At 43.1% G+C, this 27,595-nt stretch overlaps 2 protein-coding genes across 7 annotated transcripts in view; one reads left to right on the forward strand and one right to left on the reverse strand.

Annotated features, from left to right (window-relative positions):
* The first annotated feature begins 4,304 nt into the window (after positions 1 to 4,304).
* ARSG (arylsulfatase G) overlaps positions 4,305 to 27,595 on the forward strand; it is a 46,976-nt gene continuing 23,685 nt past the window's right edge. For 2 of the 5 annotated variants that reach the window (XM_075177962.1, XM_075177963.1), the window contains exons 1-2: positions 4,305 to 4,444; positions 7,428 to 7,545. The gene's annotated coding sequence lies outside the window, so the exon portion shown is untranslated. Of the gene's footprint in view, positions 4,445 to 7,427; positions 7,546 to 21,038; positions 21,171 to 21,303; positions 21,326 to 27,595 lie in introns of those variants that run through there. The other 3 variants (XM_075177959.1, XM_075177961.1, XM_075177960.1) reach the window with 3 other exon arrangements.
* Positions 7,663 to 26,677, reverse strand: SLC16A6 (solute carrier family 16 member 6). Of its 2 annotated transcripts, none has more exons than XM_075177958.1 (6): positions 26,659 to 26,677; positions 16,895 to 17,130; positions 16,120 to 16,263; positions 15,841 to 15,969; positions 13,367 to 14,176; positions 7,663 to 8,558 (listed from the first exon to the last, which is right to left on the reverse strand). In XM_075177958.1, the coding sequence occupies exons 2-6, from the start codon at positions 17,124 to 17,126 to the stop codon at positions 8,305 to 8,307; spliced, it is 1,569 nt and encodes a 522-aa protein (XP_075034059.1). In that variant the 5' UTR covers positions 17,127 to 17,130; positions 26,659 to 26,677; the 3' UTR covers positions 7,663 to 8,304. The 2 variants fall into 2 exon arrangements, with proteins under 2 accessions (XP_075034059.1, XP_075034058.1); XM_075177957.1 differs by lacking the exon at positions 26,659 to 26,677 and adding an exon at positions 20,842 to 20,950.

A 27,595-nucleotide genomic window follows, 5' to 3' on the forward strand; every position in this document is an offset into this window, starting at 1 on the left:
TTACAGGAATGCAGTTAGCATGCTGCCAGACCTGACAGCCAGGAGAGGAGAGAGAGGTCAGTGCTGGCAGACAAATCTTGTCGTAGTTGTTGACGCAACTAGAGCAGATTAGTCATAGATTTGTTTACTCATTCACCGTATAGATACAAAGCAGGAGGTTCAATTTCCTGTGTTGTTACTGCTGGAACCCAGGACAGCTCTCTACTCTAACAGATGCCAGCACTGGCAGCTCTCTCCTCTCACTGATGTCAGCACTGGCAGGTCTCTCCTCTCACTGATGTCAGCACTGGCAGGTCTCTCCACTCACAGCTCTCTCCTCTCACTGATGTCAGCACTGGCAGCTCTCTCCTCTCACTGATGTCAGCACTGGCAGGTCTCTCCACTCACAGTTCTCTCCTCTCACTGATGTCAGCACTGGCAGGTCTCTCCTCTCACTGATGTCAGCACTGGCAGGTCTCTCCACTCACAGCTCTCTCCTCTCACTGATGTCAGCACTGGCAGCTCTCTCCTCTCACTGATGTCAGCACTGGCAGGTCTCTCCACTCACAGCTCTCTCCTCTCACTGATGTCAGCACTGGCAGCTCTCTCCTCTCACTGATGTCAGCACTGGCAGGTCTCTCCACTCACAGCTCTCTCCTCTCACTGATGTCAGCACTGGTAGCTCTCTCCTCTCACTGATGTCAGCACTGGCAGGTCTCTCCACTCACAGCTCTCTCCTCTCACTGATGCCAGCACTGGCAGCTCTCTCCTCTCACAGATGCCAGCACTGGCAGCTCTCACCTCTCACAGATGCCAACAGTGGCAGCTCTCACCTCTCACTGATGCCAGCACTGGCAGCTCTCTCCTCTCACAGATGCCAACAGTGGCAGCTCTCACCTCTCACTGATGCCAGCACTGACAGCTCTCTCCTCTCACAGATGCCAACAGTGGCAGCTCTCACCTCTCACTGATGCCAGCACTGGCAGCTCTCACCTCTCACAGATGCCAACAGTGGCAGCTCTCACCTCTCACTGATGCCAGCACTGGCAGCTCTCTCCTCTCACAGATGCCAACAGTGGCAGCTCTCACCTCTCACTGATGCCAGAACTGGCAGCTCTCTCCTCTCACTGATGCTAGAACTGGCAGCTTTCACCTCTAACAAATGCCAGCACTGACAGCTCTCTCCTCTCACAGATGCCAGCACTGGCAGCGCTCTCCTCTCACAGATGCCAGCACTGACAGCGCTCTCCTCTCACTGATGCCAGCACTGACAGCGCTCTCCTCTCACTGATGCCAGCACTGGCAGTTCTCTCCTCTCACTGATGTCAACAACGACAGCTCTTTCCATTTACAACTGCAAACACTGAATTGGATGGGTGGCTTGATGACAAAATTAGGTTCATCATACACGTTGTCCCACCCACTTGATGACACGAATGGTATTGTTAAGCCATGCACACCACTTTTATTCCTCCCCTCCACATCTCTCAGAAGTGACGTATGAAAAGTCGACAAGTATAATATGCAGTTAAATCTGAATAAAACCACGTGCACTCTAGCACTACAAAAGACACATGGGTTTTTCCTAAGGAGCAAGCCCATGTAGAGATCAGGTGCCTGATGCAGAACTGAATGCAGCTTCGGCATAATTTAAGGACCCAAAATACTGACACAAAAATAGCTTATTTAAGCCTATATGCTGAGTCGCACACATCTCAAGAAGCATCCAGTACTGCATCCGTAGTACGTGCACCAAGTGTATGTAGGCGTGTTTACACTATTATACACATACACAGAACCAACTGTAAGCTTTGTAAACATTTATTTTTATAGGGAAACACATATTGCATGTTAGGCTTCATATAATACAACAGATATAACCTAGACTGACAGTTTGATCAGAAGGAATAGTCCTTTTAATTAAACCGTCAGTCTAGACGGAGAAACGCATCAAGGATTTTCAAAGGATTGCTCTCTTTGACCTATAAACAGATCTATTTCTCTTATTTGATTTTATGAGGCTCTCTATATAAAACATAATATGAATCACCAGTTTTATTTTGCGCACCCATTTGTTATACAGTTGCTTTTCCTGCTGGAGGACTAAGATTCCCAAGCAGCTGACCATCACCTAATCCTTACTACTTACCTTCCATCGCTCCAACCCTGCGTTTTTTTGGCAAATCATATATAACTAGGCCATTCAGCTCTGCCGGAGACCTGAGGTTTTGAGAGGTATATCACCATCTGTATCAAGACTGGGAATGTTTATCTTCAATATCCCAACTTTATATGGCATTTGTATACGTAAGTTACAGATAACAAAACTCATTTGGCGATTGCTCCGTTACAGGGGCTGATTGTTTTGTTGGTAAACGACTTTTTCTAAACAGCATCTAATTACTATTTTTGGGACTGTTACCATCTGCCTAATTCTATTTCTAAGGCTAAAAGTCTCTGAAAAATTTGTATTTATGCCTGTCACTATTTGAGGGTTACTCTCCTTCATTCGGTTCCTCTAATAAGATCTTTATCTACATTCTACAAATCTGAGTATCAATTATTAATGGAGGCACACACACACACACACGCACATATATATATATATATATATATATATATATATATATATATATATATATATATTTAATGATTTCTTATTTTATGATACTAATATAAAGAGAATATTAATAGTAATATAATAGGACGTTCAAATTATGCCACACAGTAGTGCCCTAAATTCATATTATGCCAGAGTAGTGCCCCCAGTTCATATTATGCCACAAAGTAGTACCCCCAGTTTATTTTATGCCACACATGAGCGCCCCCAATTCACATTATGCCTCACATAAGTGTCCCCAATACACATTATGCCTCACATAAGTGCCCCCAATTCACATTATGCCTCACATAAGTACCCCCAATTCACATTATGCCTCACATAAGTGTCCCCAATACACATTATGCCTCATATAAGTGCCCCCAATTCACATTATGCCTCATATAAGTGCCCCCAATTCACATTATGTCTCACATAAGTGCCCCCAATTCACTTTATGCCTCACATAAGTGCCCTAATTCGTGCCAGAATGCAGGTTTTACAGACCCCTGATCTATTCTACAATGAGGACATCAGTCCCTCCATGCCCAGACTTGCAGCTATAAACTCGTGCTCCCGCTAACACATACATCTTAGATGATGATGATGATAAATCTACCAACAGCGGAGGTCACGCCCACTTAAGAGACCAGCAGACAGCGTCCAACACTAAAACGTTCAACAAACACAACACGGCAATAGTTTTTATTTTTTAAGAAAAAAATTGTTTTGATATCGATGAACCTGAACTTTGTAACGTCCAAAAGCCCACAACCCGTGACCAGGAAAAAACCTTGCAGCTCAAATAAACAAGCCCTTGTTATAGGCGGAATTGGCAACTATATAAAGCAAAAATTAGAAGTAACTTTGCACATACTTGCCAACATTTTTTTTTCTTTTTCCGGGAGATGCCGGCTGGGACGTGGGAGTGCAGGGGGCGGGGCTGCGAAATCGCGTCATTTTGGCCCGGGTGAATCGCGGCGTTTAAACTAAATTTTTCCCCCTTCCTATCAGGGAGATTGCCACACTCGTCCGGGAGACTCTCGCAAAATGCGGGAGTCTCCCGGACAATCCGGGAGAGTTGGCAAGTATGACTTTGCACCGTGGCAAAACCATGTTGCATTGGAGAGGGATGTACATTTAAATGTGATTGCAGGTTTATAGTTGGGGTAGGACATGTACTAGATCAACTTTAAATTTCAGTGTGAAAGTAAATGTGTCAAGTATTTGTGTGCTACATGAAAAACAGCTAGTATTTAACGTATGTGCAAAACAATAAACTAAATTGTACCTCTTGCATAGGTTTTGCATTGGTAACATGGTTTGTCCAGGAGCAAACTTACTCCTTTTTTCCCCTTATTTTCCTAGTGAATCAGACTGTGGTCTACTCTAAACCGGTTGCATCTGAATGAGCGTTACAAACTCACATGCGCGTAGCCAACTTGCGCTGGCACTCCCCCCGAAACCGCCTCTCCAGGCGTAGCAAGGCGCAAAATGTGCTCTACTTAAATTTGTGCTTAGTTTTACAGCCTCTTTATCAGGACCTGAATGAAAGCCTATATACCAGGTGTAAGTAACGTTTGTCCCTTATGAGGGGAATTTAGTAGCTAGATAGTATTCACCAGCTGCCAGGAGTAAACATGGCCGCCGCAATAATGAATGGATGTGCTGTGTGCGGGTTGCCAGAAACTAACATGGCGGCCACCACCCTATACAATACTTTGTAAATGAAGCTGTGGGTGGGGTTACACATCGGGATGCTGTGGGCGGTGCAGGAGACGACACTCGTGGGTTTGAGTGGGGGGTGTGCGCGTCTTTGACACCAGCGACAGGACGAGGCCTCTTCTTATCACCACCTCCTGGGAGGTAAGAGACGCGCTGGACATTATCCAGGGAGGTGTCAGAAGCTGCCTCATATGTATCAACAGCTGCAAGAAGTGAAGACTAAGGAAGACATTCGTCTGATCATTCCTTGCATATACTTTTCCACTCAATTACTTTGAACTCGGTTAATGAACTGATCTCTAACATGCATATTATAGGTATTGGGTTAATTCCCGATCCAGATAAATGTTTATTTAGCCAGGGAGGCGGGGACTAACACCAGAGTATGTAAAAGGAGCTGTCCAAAACCCCCTTCTTAAATAAACATGCATTACTTTGGGGAGAGGGACCCACATATTTTATACATGTGGGAGGATAATCCCCATGTATAGCATATTAAGGTTCCTCTCCCCAAGTAATTGGTGCTCATAGTCACTGTAGTGGAGGCATATTTGATTAAGAAAAGGTTGGCAAAAGTGGACAGCCCTGTTAACAGTACCTAGGTGGGGTTAGAGATTATTGTTACAGGTATTAAATATCATTAACTTCATTTTGGCAAGTATAGGACATTATCCCACCTATGCATATGCTATATATCCCTATGACAGGGAATTGTCCCTATTTTGGAGACAACTCCCACCTGTCTCTCTCCACACTGTTCCTCTTTAAGAGCGTGAGGTATAAATCTATCTGGATTAAATCCGTTACTTCCCAAAACTGTCTTTTCACAGAAATTCATAATAACATAACATTCACCCTGTATGTTAAAAGTTTTTTTTAGAGCAGAATTAGGTAACATTTGCCTCTTGTTTATTATGATGTGTATTAGAACAGAGGTGAGCAATGTATGGCTCGCTGGTTGTAGAACTAAAAGTTCCAGCATGGCCTGCCAGTCAGCCTGTATTATAGAGCTATGTGTTTACCTTGTATGAATTACCCTATACCCTAATTATATGGCAGATGTGTCTTCCAAACGTAAACAAAGTGCATCTTTTCCTAACATACCTTAGGTCTGATGTGCGCTTACTAACACAAGTGTACAACACACATCTCAGATGGTCAGGGTATAAATCCCGCATATGATATTATATGTACAACCTCACTGTTTGCGGAGTATTTCTCATTCTACGATCTATATTTCTCTGGGTTAATATTGTTTATGTTCCTCCGGATCTCTACTGTAATATCGGCACATATTGGATTATATGCAACCCGAAATCCAGTTCCATGATGTGAAAAATGTGTGGGGTCGCCCTTGGATTGAGAGGGGCTCATACAGGTGAAAACAGAATTCTGTGAAGCATTTTAAAGGTTCTCTAACCCTAAAATATGAGTTGACTGAATATTAATAAGCATCCTATAACATTCACAAATATATATGTCAAAGTTCTCATAAAATGTCTGACTTCATATTTAAATTTGCTCTGCAGTTGCGTGTAAGCTATTTAATCTAATTTTCTGCAAATGTTGACAAAGAGTTCTTCAATAGGTTTACTGACAAGAAATTATGTAGCTAAAAAAAAAAATCCAACAAAACCTGCTTTCTCCCAAATAACTTCAAATCGGTTAAGGTGAAACCGTTCTATATGTGTGACTATTATTAGTAGCTCTAATATAAGCTTTTACATATATATTTGTAAATTTTATTAGTAGCTTTTATAAACAAGGCAATTTGTAATTAGGGTTAGTGGCCCTTTAAAGGCAAACGCCACTTAAAAATTTAAAGTTGAAAGACCTTAAGGGTCCGATTCGAGGAATAACGTGGCCTGCGCACAATTACCATTAGTACGGTAAAAGTGTGCGGTACTACCGCTAGTATAGTAATTTTAACACTGATTTTTGCTCGCACCTCTCAAGGCCACAAGTAAAAATCCGGGTTAAAACGACTGTATTAAAGGTAATAGTACTAACGCCACGTTAATCCTAGACGAACGTGGCCGAATTGAATCTGTCCTTAACAGGCATATTCAATTAGGATTCCGGTCCGCGGTAACGCGCCAGAACGGGCCACAAAGGCAATCCACGGTACTGCAATAACGTGGATTTTCGTGGGCACCCCATAGGGTTGCGAAGGAAAATCCACGTTACTGCAGTACCGTATTAGTCAATATTGCGCACTTTTCACGGTAACACGCGTTACCGCGAACACCAATTGACTACTCCTTTAAGAGTTACTTACATAAAGGAAAAGCGTAAAACTGCAGTTAATCATTGTTAGATGCTAGAGTGTATATCTAAGGGCTACTCTCACCTCTCAATGTACATGATGTAAATCAGGGAGTGGTGCATATCCAGCCTCATCATTATCCATATATTGCCAATACAGAAAGCTATTGGTGATGAGGATTTCAAACCCGCAGTGTCATTGAGAAAATGATGTGACATGGTGCAGGTCCACATACCCAGTTAGAAACAATTCACTCTTGTGGACAAATATAGTATGGGAAGTCCTGTGCATGTATACTATAATAGGGGTAAGTGACGCTCACAGGTGTCTAGAACAACATAATTTATACAAAAGACTAGGAAAGCGTTTGTGTATAATGGACCCACCCTGTTCCTTCTTTATAGTACATACCTGGTCAGCCTTTGCTGAGACGTTTTAGTTTGGATCCACAGGTTGTCTACCTCTGGTTTCTACAGATGATCTGACACTGGGCACGGGAATTCTTTGTCGGCTACATATTAATTATACATCTTGTATAAACCTTTAAAAACAGACCAGGAGAGATCCACTGTAGGTGGTCCTGGAGTTCCCTGTCCCCACACTGGTGCTTGTAAAACACCACAGGATACTGATGGGTATATTTACTAAACTGCGAGTTTGAATAAGTGGAAATGTTGCCTATAGCAGATTCTAGTTATAATTTATTTAGTACATTACAAAATGACAGCTAGAATCTGGTTGCTATAGGCAACATCTCCACTTTTTCAAACCAGTTTAGTGAATATACCCCTTCATCTGGATGACTGAGCTTAGAAACCAAATGAATCAATTCTAATTTTCCCTTCATATTCCCCGTAGCTGCAGTGTCGGGAACCACGGTTTTAATCTGCTAGAAGGTCTACTGCGTCTGTCTCCTCCCTTACGTACCACTCCACTACCGTCGGCAAATATATTCAGAGGAAATCCAGCTAAAAAGGTAAAGTAATCATTTCTAAAGTCCAGAGAATGTGCTGAGTCATTAGGGATAAATTCATTGCAAAATGTCAAAGTATGTTTGAGTTGTCCACCGTCTGCATTTAACCCCCCAAACACATTTTCTTTGTGCATCACAAAAGGTTTTATTTCAAGGTATACATTGTCAAAACAGCATTCATCCACCCTTGTAACTTGGGTTTGTATTTAAATACTAATAGAAAAGAGTCCTGAGGCACTATAGGAATTGCATTTCACTGTTCCTACAGAAATGTACAACCCTGCTTAAATGGTTTTTTCCTGTCTAGCAAAACCCTAACCAGTTGACAGCAGCTTCTGCTAAAATAATTTAATAAATATTTGGTTTGCGTTAAACAAAAAAAATAAAAATAAACGTAGGCAATCAATTCAGTGATTAGAGACAGTTGCAGCAATATGTTGGATGTAAAACGTTGTGTTCATTACCCTGTAGGCTTTGCAATTTGGTAGTGTGAAATATTGATAACCATGGTCTGTACTCAGCTGATAAAGACTAAGCGCTGAGGACAACTTGTAAGATAACTTAATTACCTTGCATGCAGTCTTTGAGAATTAATACCCTTGTATGAATGCAAGTGGAATAATGGACTCCTCCCCCCTCTCCCATCAGGTCCAGAATCGGAATTCACATTGATAGTTTTACATTCCCTTTTTGTGTATGCGACGATCCGGTTTGCTGTGTGAGAGATGTCCTAGCTGGAATTGTGAGGGGAGGGGGTCAAATTTATTGGGTTGCATGCGACGGTGTCCCATTGAGGCTTTGGCAACTTTTGCTCAGTCCATCACCTTTGCCCATGTCCATTTCCAGAAAATCGACTGGCATTTCCTGCGTTTCTTGGCATAGATGGGCGGCCTTCTTCCTGCAAAGTCCTGTCTTGGACGGCCTCACGAGGGCCAGACACAGAGCCCCCAGGGCCATCCCAACAGCGCACGAGTAGAAAGCGGAGCCGTAATTCTGAGTCCAGTCTACCAGCACTCCTGCAAGGGAAGTAAAGAGAGTCAGCACTGTTTTATGTACCCCTCATGTCAAAAACTTTACACACGCTAGTTATATGTGGTGCTGTGACACGTTATGCCCGAGAATCCTTTCTGTGAGTTTACTGAATGGTGCAAGGCGGATTTGACACGTCTATAAAGGTGCTCCCTTTTTACAACCCCTCCACCTTTGCTTGCACAAAAGAACATTATAATCAACTAATTCAGTGATACCACACTAGTTTGGGCTGATGCGATTGGACGCTCTGGGCTATAGGACATGTTCGCTCTTTCACTTATAGATGAAAGTGATCAACAAAACATAGATCAATGCTAATTTACTAAAAGTGCACTCTCAAGTGTTCATTAACCTTGTCTGTACTCAAAAGACAATTGGCACTTGCAATTAAAACCATTTTGGCGCTTTTCTTATGACATATTTAATTCCCTTCATCCTAAACCAGTTTTTTGGCGGTTATGTTGCGTTCTATGGAGAATACTGCACTCCATCTCCACAGAGCATGAAATCTAATTACTTTTTTTTTTTTGTTGGTCTCAAAGATGTTGTTGAATTAATATTTTTCAGCAACTCCGTCCTGAGTTCATGAAATTAGGATTTTAAAAGCACAGCCTTGTCTAGCCAGAGAGGTGGAACAAAACTACAAAAAGAAAACTTGGCAACACTTTTCAGAGATCTAAATAAACACATTCATACAGTCATATCTGAGGAAAATTGATATGAGAAGAGAGCTCTTCTCTCTGTTGTGTCCTTGAGATCCCAAGTGTTATCTCCGGCATTCCGCTGCGTTGTGCCGTCTGATTAAATTAGCAGTTTGACCGGATATTGGTGGATAGTATAAAAACCACAAGCTGCCTTGTGGGTAAAATGTCTTAAAGTTTCTGTTCTATGATGGGCAGTCAGTCCACTGACGGTCACAATAAGAATATCCATCTATCTACTTTCCTTCAGGCCATGGTAATCCCTGCCCAACGTACAAATCATGAGTTCAATTCCCGACCATGGCCTTATCTGTGTGGAGTTTCTATGTTCTCCCCCCATGTTTGTGTGGGTTTCCTCCGGGTTATCCAGTTGCCTCCCGCACTCCAAAAAACATACTAGTAGGTTAATTGGCCGCTATCAAAATTGACCCTAGTCTCTCTCTGTCTCTCTGTTTGTGTTAGGGAATTTAGACTGTAAGCTCCAATGGGGCAGGGACTGAGGTGAGTTCTCTGTACAGCGCTGCGGAATCAGTGGTGCTATATAAATAAATGGTGATGAAAGGTGAGGAGTCTCCGCTAATGGCAGAGTTGTTAATTCCAGTGTTTTACCTGCAGACGTGAGTGACACGGTCACCAGCTTTTACAATAACTAAATACAGCGATAGACTTGTGTAGTTTGTACTAGGATACCAGTTAAGGGAACAAGAACGTTAAGTGATGCAAAATAATTTACTGCCAAATCTAGCACAGACACCAAGCTGTACGTGTACACAAGGGCAGTCTCTTTTACCAAGCAGGATATAAACAAACTGTGACAAAACAGGAAGTAATGCCAGCATCCACTACAAAGATCACATCACAAGACCAGGAGGCATTTATAAGCACTAAATGGAGATTCTCTTTCTCCATCGTATGTAAACAAACGGAAATGACATGACTGCACAAGGACTCAAAAATAACAGGAGGTGTCTACGAGAACAGGTTTTAAACCTATGGGAAAAGTCCAAAATGTGTGTTTGATAACAAACAAACAAAAAAAAGGCACCAAAATTGGTTTAGGAGCAAGAGGGTATATAAAGGAAAGCACAAACCCTAGTACAATACTGTTCACCCACTGAGGAAGCTGCACTGTAACAGAAAAATGTGCTTGTTATGCATTTAAGACTGGGACGACGCCGGGCCCGCTACCTGCAAAGAGCGGAACGGGGAAGACACTGGGCCCCGCTACATGCAAAGAGCGGAATGGGGCACCCTCAAGGACACCAGGTACCCTGGACCTAGGAGTCCCCATTGAACGCAAATTGGAGTAGGGAACAGATGAAGAGCTAGCCAGCACCAGCTCTACATCAGGAATTAAAAATGAAGTATACTAATTTCAAGGTGATGCAAAACTAACCAATATCATGCTCCAAGGAGATTAAAGTCACTAATATACTATAACAACATACTAGTAGTTTAATTGGCTGCTATAAAATTGACTTGTGTCTCTCTCTGTATGTTAAGGAATTTAGACTGTAAGCTCCATTGGGGCAGGGACTGGTGTGAGCGAGTTCTCTGTACAGCGCTGCAGAATTAGTGGCGCTATATAAATATATGAGGATTATGAAAGATGTGTCTGTTCCATAACAACGTCAATCATTGGATGATCAGAAATTGAAGGTCTACAACATTTCTGCTACACAATGAATCAGGCTAGTTGTTACCAATTAGGAGCCAACAATTTTGTCAATTGTGCAACCATGCAATTTTTTTTTTGTGTAGTTGTATAGTGACGCACATTGTCCGGTAACCAAAAGCAACTTGGCACTCTTTGCCAAACTGGGGGCTCCTAAATGTTCTCCAACTCCGGTGTTTCCACTTAGTTTTCCCTGTAGTGTTTTCAGGAAAAGAAACAGGTCAAGACCAGGAAATCTGGAGTCTGAAAGTGGAAACACTGTCCAGCTCATCACAGCTTTGCAGTAAATCTGCCAGGAACTATTACAACTGCTTAGTGGTCGATTTAGAGCTTGCAGACCCAGCAGTCTGAGCTGCACTCTTACATAATGGAATTCCAGTCGTTAGGTCACCAAACTTTGCAGCAAATACATGACCATGGTTCTGTCTGCTGTAACAGAAGGGTATAGAACACTGTCTAAAAGTGCCAATTGCCGGGAATCGTTTGTATTAATTCCCAGCACGTGCATTTTAACGAGAGTTATCTTTACAGAAGAGAGGGCAGAAAAACAAAAAAAAGGTTGACATTAACACTTTCATGTGCTGCGTCTATGGCGATTCGAAGGAACAATCTACACACCAAAGTGTCACAAGTATGAGATTTAGGAATTAGAGTAGGAAAGGTGGTGGATGTGAGGGAGACTGCGTAGAGTTTTTACAAATCGTTTGTTGCCCATGTGATTCCTGCAGTTCAGTAAGGTCACAAAGGATTTGGCTTTGCAGTGTCATTTTTAAAAGGACAGTAGTGGACGTGCGGTTTACTCACCGTTCTTGTAACTAGCACATGCGTTTTGTTTTTTTTTTAACTTGATATCAGGCCGAATCAGGTTATACCCCATTCATACTGCACCAAAATCCCGGGTTTTTGCTGGGGCGAGCTCAAACGACCCGGGTCTTGGTGCAGTATGAATGGTACAAGTCAAAAATCCTGGGTCTAAAAACCCGGGTCTTCAACCTGGGATTTATCGAGGGGTAATTCCCGGGTCGGACCCAGGTTGCCTGCACTATGAATGGTGCAACCCCGGGTTGCACAGAAAACAAGCTGATTGGCTGTCTGCCAATTCTATTGTCTATTCTATTAATCCAATTGTCTACCTTTCAATGACATCACCATTTTTCAGCTAATGAAAACTGCTCTGGTGATGACTCCCACAAATTGCCAGGGCACAGACTTGTGCAGTATGAATGGGGTCAACCCGGGAAATTCCCGGGTCCGAGGTGCAGTATGAATGGCGTTTCTGAGCTGGGACGCTCCGAGCCCCGGCAAAAACCCGGCTTGAAAAACCGGGGATATTGCCGGGGCGGCAGTATGAAAGCGGTATTATTAGGATTTCTGAATATTCTCCCATGAGCACAGGTGGAATAATCAATGGATCAATATACTTGATCTGTTCACATTTGACCCCTTTGACTAGATCCACAAAAACATGCTTGAAGACCTATGGTGAATGAGGGGACGTTGCATGGGGAATCTACAAAAATGGTCACTACAATATATGCTGGAAAGGTTATCCAGCGGATGCAATGGAATGTTATTGTGTGGGATAAACACCGGTGTTTCCACAGAGGAAGTCTGTTCTATCCAGTTGGCTTGCCATAAGTGTTCTACCTGGGATTTATCAATAAAATGTATCACTAAACATCCCAGAAACTTGATCCATTACAAAAATAAAATCATTCTGTGCTTCTAATAAGCCTGTTATGTTGTCTGTTAAAAGACTGATACAGTACAATTGTATAGCAAATTGAAAGCTTAGTGTATATTGTGGGAAAAAAAAAACCTATTGGAAGCACCTGTATATTGTATAATATTCCACATAGACTGCCCCATTTAGAGTTGGATGCAAAGCAAATAAAGAATGAACATTGGCACTTGGACAAACCATGTTGCAATGCTAGGGGGAAGTACGACAGTTTTGCATGTAGCACATTAATACCAGGAGGCTATAGTTTACACAGCAATTTGGAGTTGATCCACACGTGGATTGCAACGTGTTTTGCCAAGGTGCAAAGTTGTACCTCCTAGCTGGATTTTTCGCCTAACTTGAATGAGGCCCTTGATGTTGTCACCTATTTGCTTATAAAGCATAGTTTTGATATGATAAATACTTTGGGTAACTTCATTTATCGTGTTTTACATGCTTGCTCACATTTCTTTGCATTACAAGTGCCATAGTCAGGCTATGTTTTTAGAGCAGTATCATAAGATCAAGAGGTATCTTGTGGAGTTAGTAAGCAGTTTGCATACTTTCTGCTTGCTCAGCCACTGCCGCAAACATAGGACTTCTATACATGGTGTGAGCTATGTGCCCAGAAACGGTCATGGAGATTATAAACCAAATAGTTTCGCTCTCTATAAAACACAACAATGTTATTACCTCCAAGTGGTGGTCCAGCCAGCCCTGCGATGCTCTGAATGAATACATAGACACCAACCCCGGATGACATCTTCTCGATTCCAACAATGTCGTCTTCAGCCAGCAGTGGAATATGAGTACCGGTCACCGTTCCCAACATGCATCCAAAGAACACGCTACATACCATGAGCCCCCAAAAGTTGTGAGCAAAGGGGAAAGCTATCAAAGCCAGGCACAAGAGACTAACGAAGACAAGTTCTATGTAGATCTTGCGAATGGGCTTCTTGTTGAGGATCCAACCGGCACCAATCCTGCCGAAGACCTCTGCGATGGCCATAGCGGACAACATGTATGCAGACTTGTCCTTCTCTATACCTAGGCTCAGACTGAGGGGGATGATGTACAGCGACGGGGCAAAGAACCCCAGTGTGGCAAAGAGGCCAAAAAGTGCATAGCATATAAAACTGGAATTTCTCAATACTGAAAAATCTAGAAGAGGTGGTATTTTCCTCTTGTCTAATTCCACCTTCTCCTTTTTGTCTATTACCACTTCTGTGCGCTTGTCAAGTTTCACATTAACAGGAACATTCTTAGGTGAGGTAGATACTTCCACTCCAGAGTCTATGGAGTCTAAGGACGTGAGGGTCTGTTCATTTTCAAGCATGTAGGTTGTCTCCAGGTTTTCTGGCTTTGAAGGTTCTTTGGCTTCTTCCTGGGGCTTGATGACAATTGGTCGGAGTAAGGCGCCGCAAACTACAATGTTCAACTGCAGAGCCCCCACGGTCAGTAGACAATATCTCCACCCGACTTGGTCATTTAATGCAGTGATGGCTGAGATGGGAACACAAAAATGTTAATGAGCTCAGCTTGACAAGTGTTTAGCGACATCAATAATAAGTCTCTACACCAGATCATAAACAAATGTGCAAATTAGATGTGGATTGCGATATGTGGGGAAGCAACACCCCCGTCCACAGGTTGTCATTTTGTATTGCAGGAAGTGTAATAAATTCTCACTGAAAGATATTTCCTCGTAGTTAGTTATATGCAAAAGTTCAGGCAACCTGGTCCTACTGTATGTTTCACTAAATCTTTAAGGGAAAAGTAGATAACATATGTAGGGTACAAAATTAACCATGATATTTCTGAACAAATACTATTTATTTGCCCAATATAATTTTTTATTTTAATGTGGCATGTGCAAAAGTTTGGGCACCCTGTCTGTCAGTACTTAGCAGAAATCACATATTGCATCTTTCAAAGGTTTTCATTAATATTAAAGTCTGGTGATAGTGAAGGTCATCCAAAATTTTTGGCTTTCATTCAGGTAATTCATGGTCAACTTTGAGGTATGTTTTGGGTTGTCTTGCTGAAGTTACTAACTTCTGTTCTTTTGGGGGGGGGGGGGGGGGGGGTTTACTGTTTGTGGGACACATTAACTTTTAGGATATGTTGATGTTTAGTTGAACCCATTTTTCCTTCCACATGGACAATAATTCCCGTGTCAATGGGTGCCACGCAACCACAAAACACCCACCTCCATGTGTAACTGCTGTTCCTTTCTTCAAATACCTGTGTTTTTCTCAAATGAATCTCTTGTGGGCCAAAAAGTTAAATATTTGTTTCATCAGCACAAAGCACTTTGTTCCAATAAGTTTCTGACTTAATTAAGTGTAGTTGTTGCATACTTCAGATGTTGTCATATAGGACAACTCTTCAGATCATTTTTGTGTAAGCCACACTATTGGGGACCAGTGCTCCAGTGTCAGGTGACCAGGTTACGAGCAGTCCCATTTGATTTTTCTGGTATGATATTGAGGTTTGTAACAGTGGAAATCCCAAGGTGGAAGCTTGTTATCTTTATTTTGAAGTCCTCAATCTGCTGCCTAGTATAGGCCACGGTTGTTTACAGTAGACGGCATCCCAAGAGGTTAGAAGGGTCAGAGTATTTTATTCAGGTCTGAAATTGTCTACACCTGGTTTAATTTAAAGCCTAAAGAATCAATCAAATTTTGAGGCTTTAGAAAATGATGTATCGATGAACCAATTGGAAGGATGCCTAAACGTTTGCACAGACACCTTCACTTTTACATACAAATGTACTTCGTACTTAATGACTGCACATATAATTTCTCATAGGCACATGTTCAAACTAACAGTAAACAGTTTCAAACATTGCAGATTTCTGATTACAGCAAAAAAACAAACTCTTGTTTGTATGTGTGACTCAGTGCATTAGAAATTAATCCACCTTGATGCAGATTAATTGCTTGTCACAGCAGTGTTCTCCACTGACAAGTTTGCCAGCCGGATGGCATTAAGAAGTAGCTGGGTTTGAGCAGTGTAATACTTGGAGGTGATATAGAGGAACAGCACGTTTTCCATAAATATCTATTGTGTGATGCACAGACAGAATTATTCCGAATGTGGCACATACAAGCTTGTTCTATTGTTGAGCACTCTGCCCTTGTTATAAAACATAGGACGGACTGTACCTGGTGCAAAGGCAAAAACAGCGAAACATTCTCCGGTGGAAGCAATGGCGGTGACTAGTGAACGGCGTTTGTCAAAGTACTGCGACAAAATGGTGACGGTGGGAAGGAAGCTGAGACAGAATCCAAGGCCTGCAACAAAAAACAAAATGTGCCTTTTACTAGTATGTATCTCCAATGTTTGAAAGCCCATAAACTATTAACCCACTGGGATAAACTGAAGTTCAATATGTAAAGTTCTGCCAGGGAATTAAAACAAGTCCTCAACACTGTGACACTTACCAGACACCACCCCGATGGTGACGTACATCTCCACAACGTTGCGTGCAAAAGAAGCCATGATCATTCCTAGGCTGATGAGGAAACCCCCAACCATGACCACCGGCCGATGTCCGAAGCGGTTGCTCAGAACCGTAGAGAGGGGAGCTGGGTTAAACAGGGGAGACTTAAAATCTTATTGGTTGTTGGTGCCTAATTTATTGCATTTAAACATATGCATTAAAAAGAAACTTGGAACACTCATTAATCTCATTGTAGGAAGTGAATCACAATTATCTTCTCTATAGACCACCGTCCATTCTATTATCAGCACCTTACTTCATTAAGCGTATTCTTACTAACTAATGGCATTGTAATTGCAAGGTGTGTTCAGAAAAGCAAGGGACATTAATACAAAGATGTGTATTTGAAGTAAAATATAATCTAAGAGGAAAGGATTTCCTATTTATTAATAATGCTTCATTTCACTTGGACAGCACATGAGCGCCTCAGTTCTCATTAGCAGCCAGAGATTTAATAGAACAGCGCCTCATGTGGGAAAGATAGAACATTGCTAAAGATCTCTCTGATCGTAGACTATATCTACAGACCAAGGATGTTCCATTAGTAGTTAATATAAACCTGGAAACGTTGGATGCGCCCTATCTTGGGTTAAATAAAACAATTGTTTTTCTTTGATTGCGGAAATTGTGAAATCTAGACGGCTTGTCCAAGACATCTTCATTTCCTCACTCACTCCGAGCAGAGAACAGCTCTATAACAGCATGACGGGACTTACCTGTGAATGTAAGTACAAAGACACAGATAGAGAGGATCCATGATATCCTGCTGTTACTCTCATCAAAGTAGACCATGAGATCCTTGAAGAACACCCCAAAGGACTTGATGACTCCGTACGTGAACACCTCCACGAAGAAAAATGCTACTGCCACCGCCCATCCCCAGCCTCCGTCAGGCACTTTGGTATAGACGTTGGCACCGGCGCACTTCTCCATGCGTCTCATCTTCATCTGCCTAGGAACAGGAAACAAGGCGGTATATTGAGTTAGATGTAATCCCCTGTAAATACTATTAACAAATTAAAGAAGCCTAAAAAGGCTACATACTTCATAAATAGCCACATTCCTGAGCCCAGACACACAAACACTAACAGTCTTCACATGCACAACTACTATGTGACATAATACCACTCTGAAACTATGCTTAAAGGGCATTATCATCCATAGGCTGCCATTGAACAGCACCCCTAGTGGTCAGTTTGTAGTAGAATATCTGTAGCTTCACCAAGCAGTGACCTTTGAATAAAATAGAGGCTATATGCTGACAGACTTGCCACTATGATATATTTATCCTGTTATTAATAAATACCCCCCCCCCACCATTTTCTAAGAATTGTGAGGACCCTGCCATTGCCAAACACTTTTGCAAAAGCACACCTACGCAGTTGTCAGACATTATCTTTTTCACACATGTCTTTTACGCCTGTTTATTTTTTGTTGTATTTCATGGCAAAATATGGTTACTTGTCACATGAGATTAGATTTATTTAACTTTAGGACTTGGTGAGGACTGTGTACAATGGTTAGTTCTGTCTTAATATGTAAACGGACTAGTAAGGGATGTACTTTTTTACGATACTGTGGTCTTGTGTACTACACTTGAATACTTTATTGCCGGGCTGGACCCAGGTTTTTTTTATGTGTTACACAATTTCCTCGAGTTATAAATAGAATTCCGACATGTACCAAAATCTGATTTGCTTCTAAATTAAACATTCCTTTTTACAATTATCTTCTAATTATAAAGTGGAAGTAACATATTTTAGCATCTTCTGTATATCCGGCCTAACCCCAGGAGAACAGATAAATGGTACAACTTAACAGGTCGCTCTATATTGGTCACAGAGGGTTACATCAATCGGCCAGTAAGCACCAGGAACTATACAGTTGTTGAATGTTCTGAAGGACAGTGGTACTACTAAACACAGGAGTACTATAGTTCTTCTCCCTAGCAAGGTGGGAAATGATGACTAAGAGGCAGTTTGATAAATGAGGAGCCAGCAAAGAGGTAGATCCAAGAACACTACACCAAGACCAAGGTCACAGCACTGAATTCATTAGTGAAGCGCTATGAGCTATTCCCTCGGTTTTATTACGAAGCAAGAGATGGAACCGAACAGTCCGCTATCTACAGGAAGTTTGAGTGTCACAGTTGATTTGTATGAACATTTAGCCGAAACCTTTGCATGTTGCAGACATGTAGTTCCCTGCCAAAAACAATTGCTGCAGAACAGCGAGACCTTGTTGAGACGCTATATGATCTATCTTTAGAAGTCTGTTCACATTACTGTCACAGCTATCTGTAATAACACACTCTAGGAGCCGTGGCTCCCAAAGACACAACTTCTTTATGAAGCGTATGCAACACAAATCTTATGGCATTATTGCCATTTTCCTGGGTTCCTACATAATATAGTTTAGGAGCCACCAGCCAAATCTAGGAGATTGCTGAATCTATTTTAAGTACCCATAGATTGTAAGCTTGCAAGCAGGGCCTTCTCACCTCTGTCTGTTTTACCCAGTTTGTTTATTAGTTTACTATGTTTGTCCCCAATTGTAAAGGACTACGGAATATGTTGGCACTATATAAATAAATGATGATGGTGAATCTATTTTAAGTAGTACAGAAGCTCTCGCTGAGAACTACAGATGAATTACCCCAGTAAACTAGGCACCGGATGTAAATGTCTAGGCATCATGACTGTCATTGGACTAGTTTGTGATCTGACTAATTTTACTTGGTCTGGGTAGCTGTTTTCTCTGGGCATGGTCTGCATCTTTGTCATTATAAAGGTCACCAAATGTCTGTGTTATGGCAAGTCAGTGTCTTAGTAGCTGGAAGAGGGAAACTAACTGTTCTGCAAAAAGAAAGGCAAAGTGGTCGTAAAACAGGGTCAAAGTTCTGACGGGGACCGTGGCTTTAAATTGAATTCGGACAGGGCATGCTGAGCGGCTGCTGTCAAACACTCAGTTTTATAACACTGGAGATGTGTGGCGTCTCCGTGTTGGAGTATCCCGTTATGTGATCAGTCTGCCTGTAACGTGCAAGCTGGGAATTTCTGCAGTGCGCAAGGAGAATGATTGTGTGTTTTCTCTCTGATCTCTGCGGCATCCTGCATGGAATCACATATTACTACACTTCTGAATTAAAAAATTGGTAATCCAGTCCCTGGATGACCACTCCTCAGCCATTAACACTTTAATCACCAACCGCAAGGAGTTTGCTGCATGTTCCCGACCCTTTTCCTGCTATCCCATCGCTGTACATGGGACACGAACAAGCTTGGTCACCTTTCCATACTCCTACATTTACTCATAAAGATCATTTTACATCTTGCACTAATCCCCTCGCCTCTGCCAGAAGGAGACGCGAATGATGAGTGAGTAAATTATAGATCCTGGCTTTTCAGGAAGAGAAGGAAAGTATAAATCCATAATGACCTAGAAAAAGTGATGTCGGGGCAGCAGTAAAAGTTCACAGGCTCCATGTGCCACACACAGGAACAGTGTCTAGAGAAACATACTTTCCTGGAGATACGCAGTGATTTGGATGGCTGATCTGGAACCGCCATCAGTCATAATCAATGCCTGATTAGATATAGAACAGGGCTGGAAAAATGACCACAGTCTGACTGTGATCATCAGCCAAGTGCACTAATTATCATCTGCTTGGCCTGAGCGCTGAGCTACTGCATCTGTCCATTTAACACCCCAATGAGGATTTGACAGTAATTAGCCATCCCCTGGGTGAGATCCAGCACTTTTGACAAGATGACCCATAGGACATTTTTTTTAGATTATTGAAAGCTACAAGAGAAATATTTAGACAGCACAGACACAAAGTAACAACATGGACACTTTATATACGTAAACATGTAACTGGATCAGGACGATAGGAAGGTGGTGGCAGCCTTTTCCAATATCCATGTTTTACTCCACTGAGACGCAGTGCCTCATACATGACAATGGCGGGTTTGTGTTCTGGCTAGGAGAGAGGTAAGGTGCAACACCCACAGTGCACACCAGGTCAAGGTTGGTGTTCTCTTCCAGGAAAAGCAAAAAAGTGTTGTGTAAACAGCCCGGTTACATCATCTCTCTTGGCTTTGCCAGCACACTGCAGTATATATGGGACAGTATATAGATTTATATCCCCATTACCCTTCCACTGTTAGTATTGGCTACAACAGCCAAGGACACTGCACTGTCGGTTATCAGCAATAGAAATAATGTATCACACACCAATCATTTATTTATATAGATCCAACATTTTCTGCCACAATGCACATAGCAAAAAAAAAACAAAAAACTAAATAAAAATAAAAGAAGTGATATCTATAAAACCTGAAATACAAGTTGATAGAAACTTTAAGCAATGTCTTCTGTCTAAGTTAGCAAGCCCCTTCCCCACCCGGTGGAAATGTTGTGTCCCAGCCCAGGGTCTCCCAGCAGTGCTCCCTCTATACTGATAACATAGGTGGGAGAAGGTGCATTTTGCTTTTCAAATCTCCCGCGTTGTATAAGATAAAGCAATAAGGCACCTGTCCCTGTCCATGCAGCAATCGAGGTCTTGTATATAGATTGCAGTATAGGGTGCAAAACACCAGTGGGCAGAGATTTGGGCATTGATAAAGCCTGTACCCCACTCCTCCAGGGCATGCATACTCACTGTGCCCCCCCGGGGTGGCAGTGTTGGTGGTGCTGCTGGTCAGCCTGGCAGCATGGTTCTCAGGGGCCCCATGGCAGCTCTCCGATCAGCAGCCAGCAGCACTCTGACTTTATATATATACCGGCTTTAGCCGGTCTGGGCGGGAGCGCGCATGAGTGTGCCGGGGCCGCGCCTCCCTGTCATTTAACCCTGCAGCTGCCGGCGGCTCTGTCAGTTACTTTCGTTGGGGAAACCTTTAACCCTTGAGGTGCTGCGGGGCACAGGTGGCCGGTGCCAGGTGCAAAGGAGAGCGCTTTGGCCGTGCTGGAGGGTGAGGCTGTAGTGGCTTGGTAAGGAGTGGGCACTCCGGCGAGGGCCATGGCAGAGGCAGGATGCATTTGTTTCTGGAGGCAGCCTTGTCGTGGTTTCAGCACTCCGGCGCTAGATTGTAAGCTCCTGGGACTAGCGGGGCACTGTGGGCACAGTGTAATGCAGGGCATGTGAGGTGAGCCGACACCTGCTGGGCCTCGGTGGTACTGCACCCGTACCTTATTACTGCAGGAGACCGGGCTGCATGATGCTAACAGTAATATATGTTGTTATACTCTGTCCTGTATACCATGATCAGTAAATTCATCCCTTCCCTGGGAGCTTAGTCTGGTGGTGTAATGATTACACCTTGTCCCAAGAAAGTTTTTATTTAGAAATAATGCAACATTCCTGATGCAGAATGATCGCTAATGCAATAGCCCGTAGGCTTCTTGGTGCATAAACTGAGCATTATACTGGTAGACTGTAAGCTCCTCTAATCACACTATTACATGCCTGAGACACCATATGATTATTGCTCCTCTCGACTGTAAGCTTCTTGGAACAGGGCGTGATGTGATCACTCCCTATGTTTGTATGGCCTTATTCTGCATGATGAGGGTACAGTTATTGCTGCAGAATCATGCATTCTATATGGCACATCTGACTTCACTAGTGACACCTGTTATTTTATGCATCGCTTTATTATAAGAAGGACCTTCTAGTGCTTTCCTCCAGCGCCATTGCCATTAACCCCTAGCATGAACGCTGCAAGGGTTAAAGCGCGCCCCCGGGAGCGGGCAGTGCGGGGCCGCGCTCCAGCTTGCTGCACAGTCCGGGTAGAACAGGTTTCTGCCAGTTATGGGAGGAGGAGGAGGAGGGCTGCAGCTGATAAGACACCGGCTTCCTCCTTTTCACCTCCAGCCTCCTCTGCATTATTCATCAGCCACAAGGGTTAAAATAAAGGGACAGTACATACACTGATCTGCATGCAGCAGGGACCAGGGTACTGTGCAAACATGTCATGTGCAACTGGACTGATTGCAATGTTGCCTATTTCATATATAGGGTTACCATGCCAGCAATGCAAATTTGGACACATGCAGTGAAAGTCCCAGGTTGTAAAGTCCCTGGAATTATTACCCAAATGCAATATCCCGTTCCTCATTTTCTGAAGATTGGGGCAGCTCTCACCATTTATTCTTATTTCTGTCTTTTATTAATTATTGAAGATGAGTATTTTAAATGCAAAATAGAATATAATAATCATAGTCCGTAAACAACTTCATTGAGGCGTTCCAAGGTCTGGCGTGACATGTTTAGACGCATCGGCTCAGCATCAAAGCATTGTTAGCAAATATGGACATGTAATAAGCAAGCTGCATTTTATTGGTTCATATGCGTTCTGCAGGCCTGACTGTTGAATAATGCAAGAACATGGCATAAGTATGAAGATAAAAAAAAGTTACACTAAAGAAGACACAGAACTCCTCCTGAAACTAACCAAGGCCCCCAGAAACTCACCCGCTCTGGATGCTACATGGTAAAATGTAAACTTGTTAAAATCCTGTCTATGAGACATGAAGAAATAGGATGCATATCCTGTTCAGAGGGTCAAGGGCCTGGGAACCTATGGTTTGTTAGTTGGCCGGAAGGGCATTAACTGCAGTAAAATAGAGCTCTTTAAACAGTTATGTAAGTATGTAGGACTTACTCCTTTGTTTGACTCTTTGTGCAGACCTGTGGACAGTAAACTATTGGCAACTACCTCTCTGCCTGGGCAGCTCCGCGGCTAAGTGGTTAGCACTTCTGCCTCACAGCATTGGGGGTCATGAATTTGATTCCTGACCATGGCCTTATCTGTGTGGAGTTTGTATGTTCTCCCCGTATTTGCGTGGGTCTCCTCCCACACTCCAAAAACAAACTAATAGGTTAATTGGCTGCTATCAAATTGACCATATTCTCTGTCTGTCTGTGTGTATGTTAGGAAATTTAGACTGTAAGCTCCAATAGGGCAGGGACTGAATGAGTTCTCTGTACAGCGCTGCGGAATTAGTGGCACTTTATAAATAAATGATGATGATGCCTGTAGGTTGGCATATGCAGACTAAAACAGCAATTTTATTTTTTCTTTGAGCATTGGCAGCCTAGCTTCTGGGTTTTAACTAGCCCTGTGTTAGAGCACATGTGCTGTAACTGTGTAATTAAGGGGCAGAGAGGGTTAGGTGGCAGAGAGGAGACAGTTTCTGTTGGTGATGATATTCATCATCTTTATTATTTAATTTTACCCTTCCAGTATGTTTTTTGGAGTGTTGGAGGAAACCCACGCAATTCCACACATATAAAGCCCTGGTCAAAATCGAACTAATGACCCCAGTGCTGTTCTAACTACTTAGCCACTGTGCTGCCTGACTTAAGATTTGTAAGTATTTGACTGCCGGTCCCCCCACCCTCTTGATATCATTGACAGAATAGCCTTTGCCAGCTTCTGACATTGCTGCACCTATCCTGGACAAGTCCGTTCTGAACTCCACTTCGTACCAGCCCAAGGCTTGCCTGCATCTCTTAAAAACTGCTGTGACCTGAAACCTTGTGAAAGGGATCCATCACCAGGCACCAGGAAGACTTCCCCGTTTGTCCTTGAGCTCAAATACCTGTCCAGCACAGCTACCATGAAAACCGCTAGATCTACATCCAACTCCCTTCACCTATCTCATCCATCTAGAGCTGTGAATCTTGCACAGCACAGTGTTATCACACCACTACGTTCTTATGTAAGAGAGCCGACCCATGCGACCTGTTGGACTACACTATCATCTCGCTGACTTGGAAAGTCGCTGAACGCCATAATAAATACAGTGGTAAACAGTGTTGATTCCAGTTTGACCCTACAAATTGTGCGTGCTATCAGCAATAACTCTGTCAGTCTCTCCACGTTTACTGGTTCCCTGGGTCTGGACTTCGTTTCTGACTCAATCCCTCATTTTCATGTGTTCTACGAATGCCTTAGTTACATCCGCCTTGAGAAAAATGCAATGTCAGCCAGCATGATGCTGGCGCTGGCCTTGGAAGCCCAGACATGGTTATCTTGTCCAGGAACACTAATAGTAGGGAGTCCTTAACCTCTGAGGATGTTGCAGCCTCCATCTATCCCAGACTGCGCTATAGATTTTCCATGTCCTTTGCATTGGATATGACATTATGCTCACCATGAAAGTGATTCACCCTGGATGTAATGTTATGATGCAGGCACCTCTCAATAAATCGCCTAAGGAGCCTGATAACAGTGACTGATTGTTAGTGGCTCACACCACTCTGAAGTTATAGATCCGTTAGGGTCAATGGGAAAGAGTTGCAGGGCCACATTTGAGGAATGAGGGAGAGCACACTGAACTCCCTTCTCCGGGTATGCTGCGTGATCTCCATGTGCAGAGGAGGTCATGTGACGCGAAAGACGACTGCCCCTTTCTGAAAAGATCGGGAGCAACCGAGTGGGAGGCCGCAGGCGGAGGCTTGGCGAGTGGGAGGCCGCAGGCGGAGGCTTGGCGAGTGGGAGGCCGCAGGCGGAGGCTTGGCGAGTGGGAGGCCGCAGGCGGAGGCTTGGCGAGTGGGAGGCCGCAGGCGGAGGCTTGGCGAGTGGGAGGCCGCAGGCGGAGGCTTGGCGAGTGGGAGGCCGCAGGCGGAGGCTTGGCGGGCCGTCTGTTGCACGAGGCTGTTCTACATTGAGTCACCATCCGATTCAGTAAAATTATCTAAGACTGAGCTGTCCTCTACACAAACATGCACATTACCACGATCACCCACATTCATATTATGAAAATTACTATTATTAATTTGTGTTGTCGCCGGCTTCTGTTGCCACTCACTTCTCTGCTCTGGTAGTGGCAACAGATGTCCTCTCTTTGACCACACTGGCCTTGGCCATTGCTGCTGTACCATCCACCCTGCTGGATGTGCTGCTGGGTGAGCAGTTGTGAGCTGCCGCGGTCCCGCTGGGATTGGCATGGACACGGTGATATTCTTCTCTTATTATTGGGCTCCTCTCCTGAGCTGATGTGCTCTGATTACTGATCTAATGTGACCGTTCCTGGTGACGACAAGGTTACCTCTAGCACTGCCCTTCCTGTTGGTTCTCAATTAAACTGCACTCTTCTTTGGACTCCTTAGGATTTTCAGCCTCTTGCTTGGGATCCTCTGTCTCACTGGGAGGCTGCTTGGTAAGAATGCAGACCCTCTATAATGGCAACAGCTGCTGTGACCTCTCCACAGGATACTGGTGCCTCTTTTATGTCCCTGCCCCACTATCCCATTGCCACCCTGCCTCCTCTTGCTTGCCTGCTGCTGACTTGCCCCGTTTAGTCTCCATCTGTGAAAGAGAGGACAGGCTAACCTGCCCATGCCCCTTTTCGTCGCTGGTGTTTGACCAGGCTACCATGCGGCCAACCCATTACCTGGCTCTGGCGCCTTTGCCCCATTAACAGGGGCTGGCTGGACATGGGGGGGCATGTGACCCCAGGCTACCTTGGGCTGGGTCACTGGGCAACTTGCATTTTTTTCCCTTTCAAATGTTCCTAATAACCTGCTGAATGAAGTCTCGACCCTTTCCCTGGCTAAAATTTCCCAGACAGCCCCTGCTCATACAGTGCGGGCAATATTCCCGAATGCTGTCACACTGTTTCCACTGACACTTTGGACCTCCTTTAGAGAGTATAGATAAAAATTGTGTAGCCAAAAAAGCTACTATTGTAGAAAGTGGCTGTGCATGTGTTGGGGCGGTGTCATTATATTTGGTACATGGATGTAGAAAGTGGCTGTGTATGTGGTGGGGGGGGGGGGGTGTCGGTAAATTTGGTACATGGATGTAGGAAGTGGCTGTGCATGTGTTTGGAAGGGGGGGTAGTCGTTATATTTGGTATTTGGATCTATAGTGATTATATAACCAAATTTTTAAACATATAAGTTGTGAGACCTCTTGTTTCCACTACAGATAATGTACTGCCAGAACAATTATCTTTTCTCTTGTGTTTCCTGATAAGATAGATAGTTGTAAATAGACACACAGGTCCAAGGTCTAGTACTAGTGATCTACATACCGTGTTATTATTCACTAATAGACATAAACCCTACACTGTAGTATAAATTGCTCTCAAACTCTCATCTTTGCTTTAGCAAATACATTCCCATCAATTCATACTATATATTGATATATGATACTGATAATGTCAACACGATGTAAAGATTTAAGGATCACTTTATATCTATGTGTTAAATCAACAGAAACCGTTTTAGATAACGTTCATTGGATTTAAGCACCCGCCTACCCTCACCATGTGTTTAGTGCCAACACACTCTGCACTGTATGATGTTACGTGATTGAACACCAGCCTAATTTACCCCATATAAGTCTTCTCCTATTCTGACTGCCTTGTCTTGACTAAGATATAATTCTGCTGCTGTATAAAAGTATAAACCAGTTGTTTATCCCAAATCTAATTGGTTTATTGAATAAAACTTAAAGCTCTTACTTACCTTCTCTGTTTCAGCTACCGTCGCTTCAGGAGATCGTCATTTTAGATGAGCTCATAGTGTATAGGCTTCAGATACTGTTTTTACTTATTTGTATTGGTTCATAAAAAAACCTTTAGCCCAGATAAGGTAAATTGTCTGTTGTGTTATCTCTGATGAGTCATTGTCACTGTAAATGAACTTGCCCTGTTTTCATAACAGATGAAAAATGCCCTCTGTTTATTGGCTCCAGGTTAATAGTAGGCAACGGCTTCCCCTTCATTGATGAAACCTGTATGACTATCTATGAGTTCCGAAAAATGAAAGGGGTTTGCAAACCAGATAGCCACATGCTGTAGATACAGCACTAATAACTACAAGGATACTGTCTCATCTCTACATATTTATCAGATGTCCCTAATTCCCACTGACTGGCCTGGTGTTACATTTTAGTCCCTGGAAATGTCCCCATTTTTAAAAAAAATATTGACCAGCATGCCTCTATTCTGCCTCTTAGTGATAATAATGACCTTCTACCCTTACACTCTGGGCTCTGTAAGTTGATATTTATTGAAGAGAATTATTTAAAATGCAAAACAGTACACGGCCCATGTGAATGATTAAGGATTAGCTGGAAAGAGCAGCGTAATATGTAGGTGCTATATATGAAATGGTTAGTATATAATAACATGCTGGGAATTTTAGAGCAGAGATGCTCACGCATAATGTGCTCACATGCATCAGTATCCCTGTAAAATATTGTTAGCAGCTAAGCATCATACATTGTCCTGTGTAATAAGCCACATTACATCATTGTGTGCAGTAGTGGGTATGGGGACATGTCAGACCTGTTTACATGCATTAAGCTAACATAATGCATGCGTATGAGATCTCGTTAAAGGTACAGAATTCATGTATATAAAGACATTAATACAATCTAAATAGTGTATAAGATTTCTAC

The sequence above is a fragment of the Mixophyes fleayi genome, chromosome 6 (genome assembly GCF_038048845.1).
Source record: "Mixophyes fleayi isolate aMixFle1 chromosome 6, aMixFle1.hap1, whole genome shotgun sequence".
Taxonomy (NCBI): Eukaryota; Metazoa; Chordata; class Amphibia; order Anura; family Limnodynastidae; genus Mixophyes; species Mixophyes fleayi.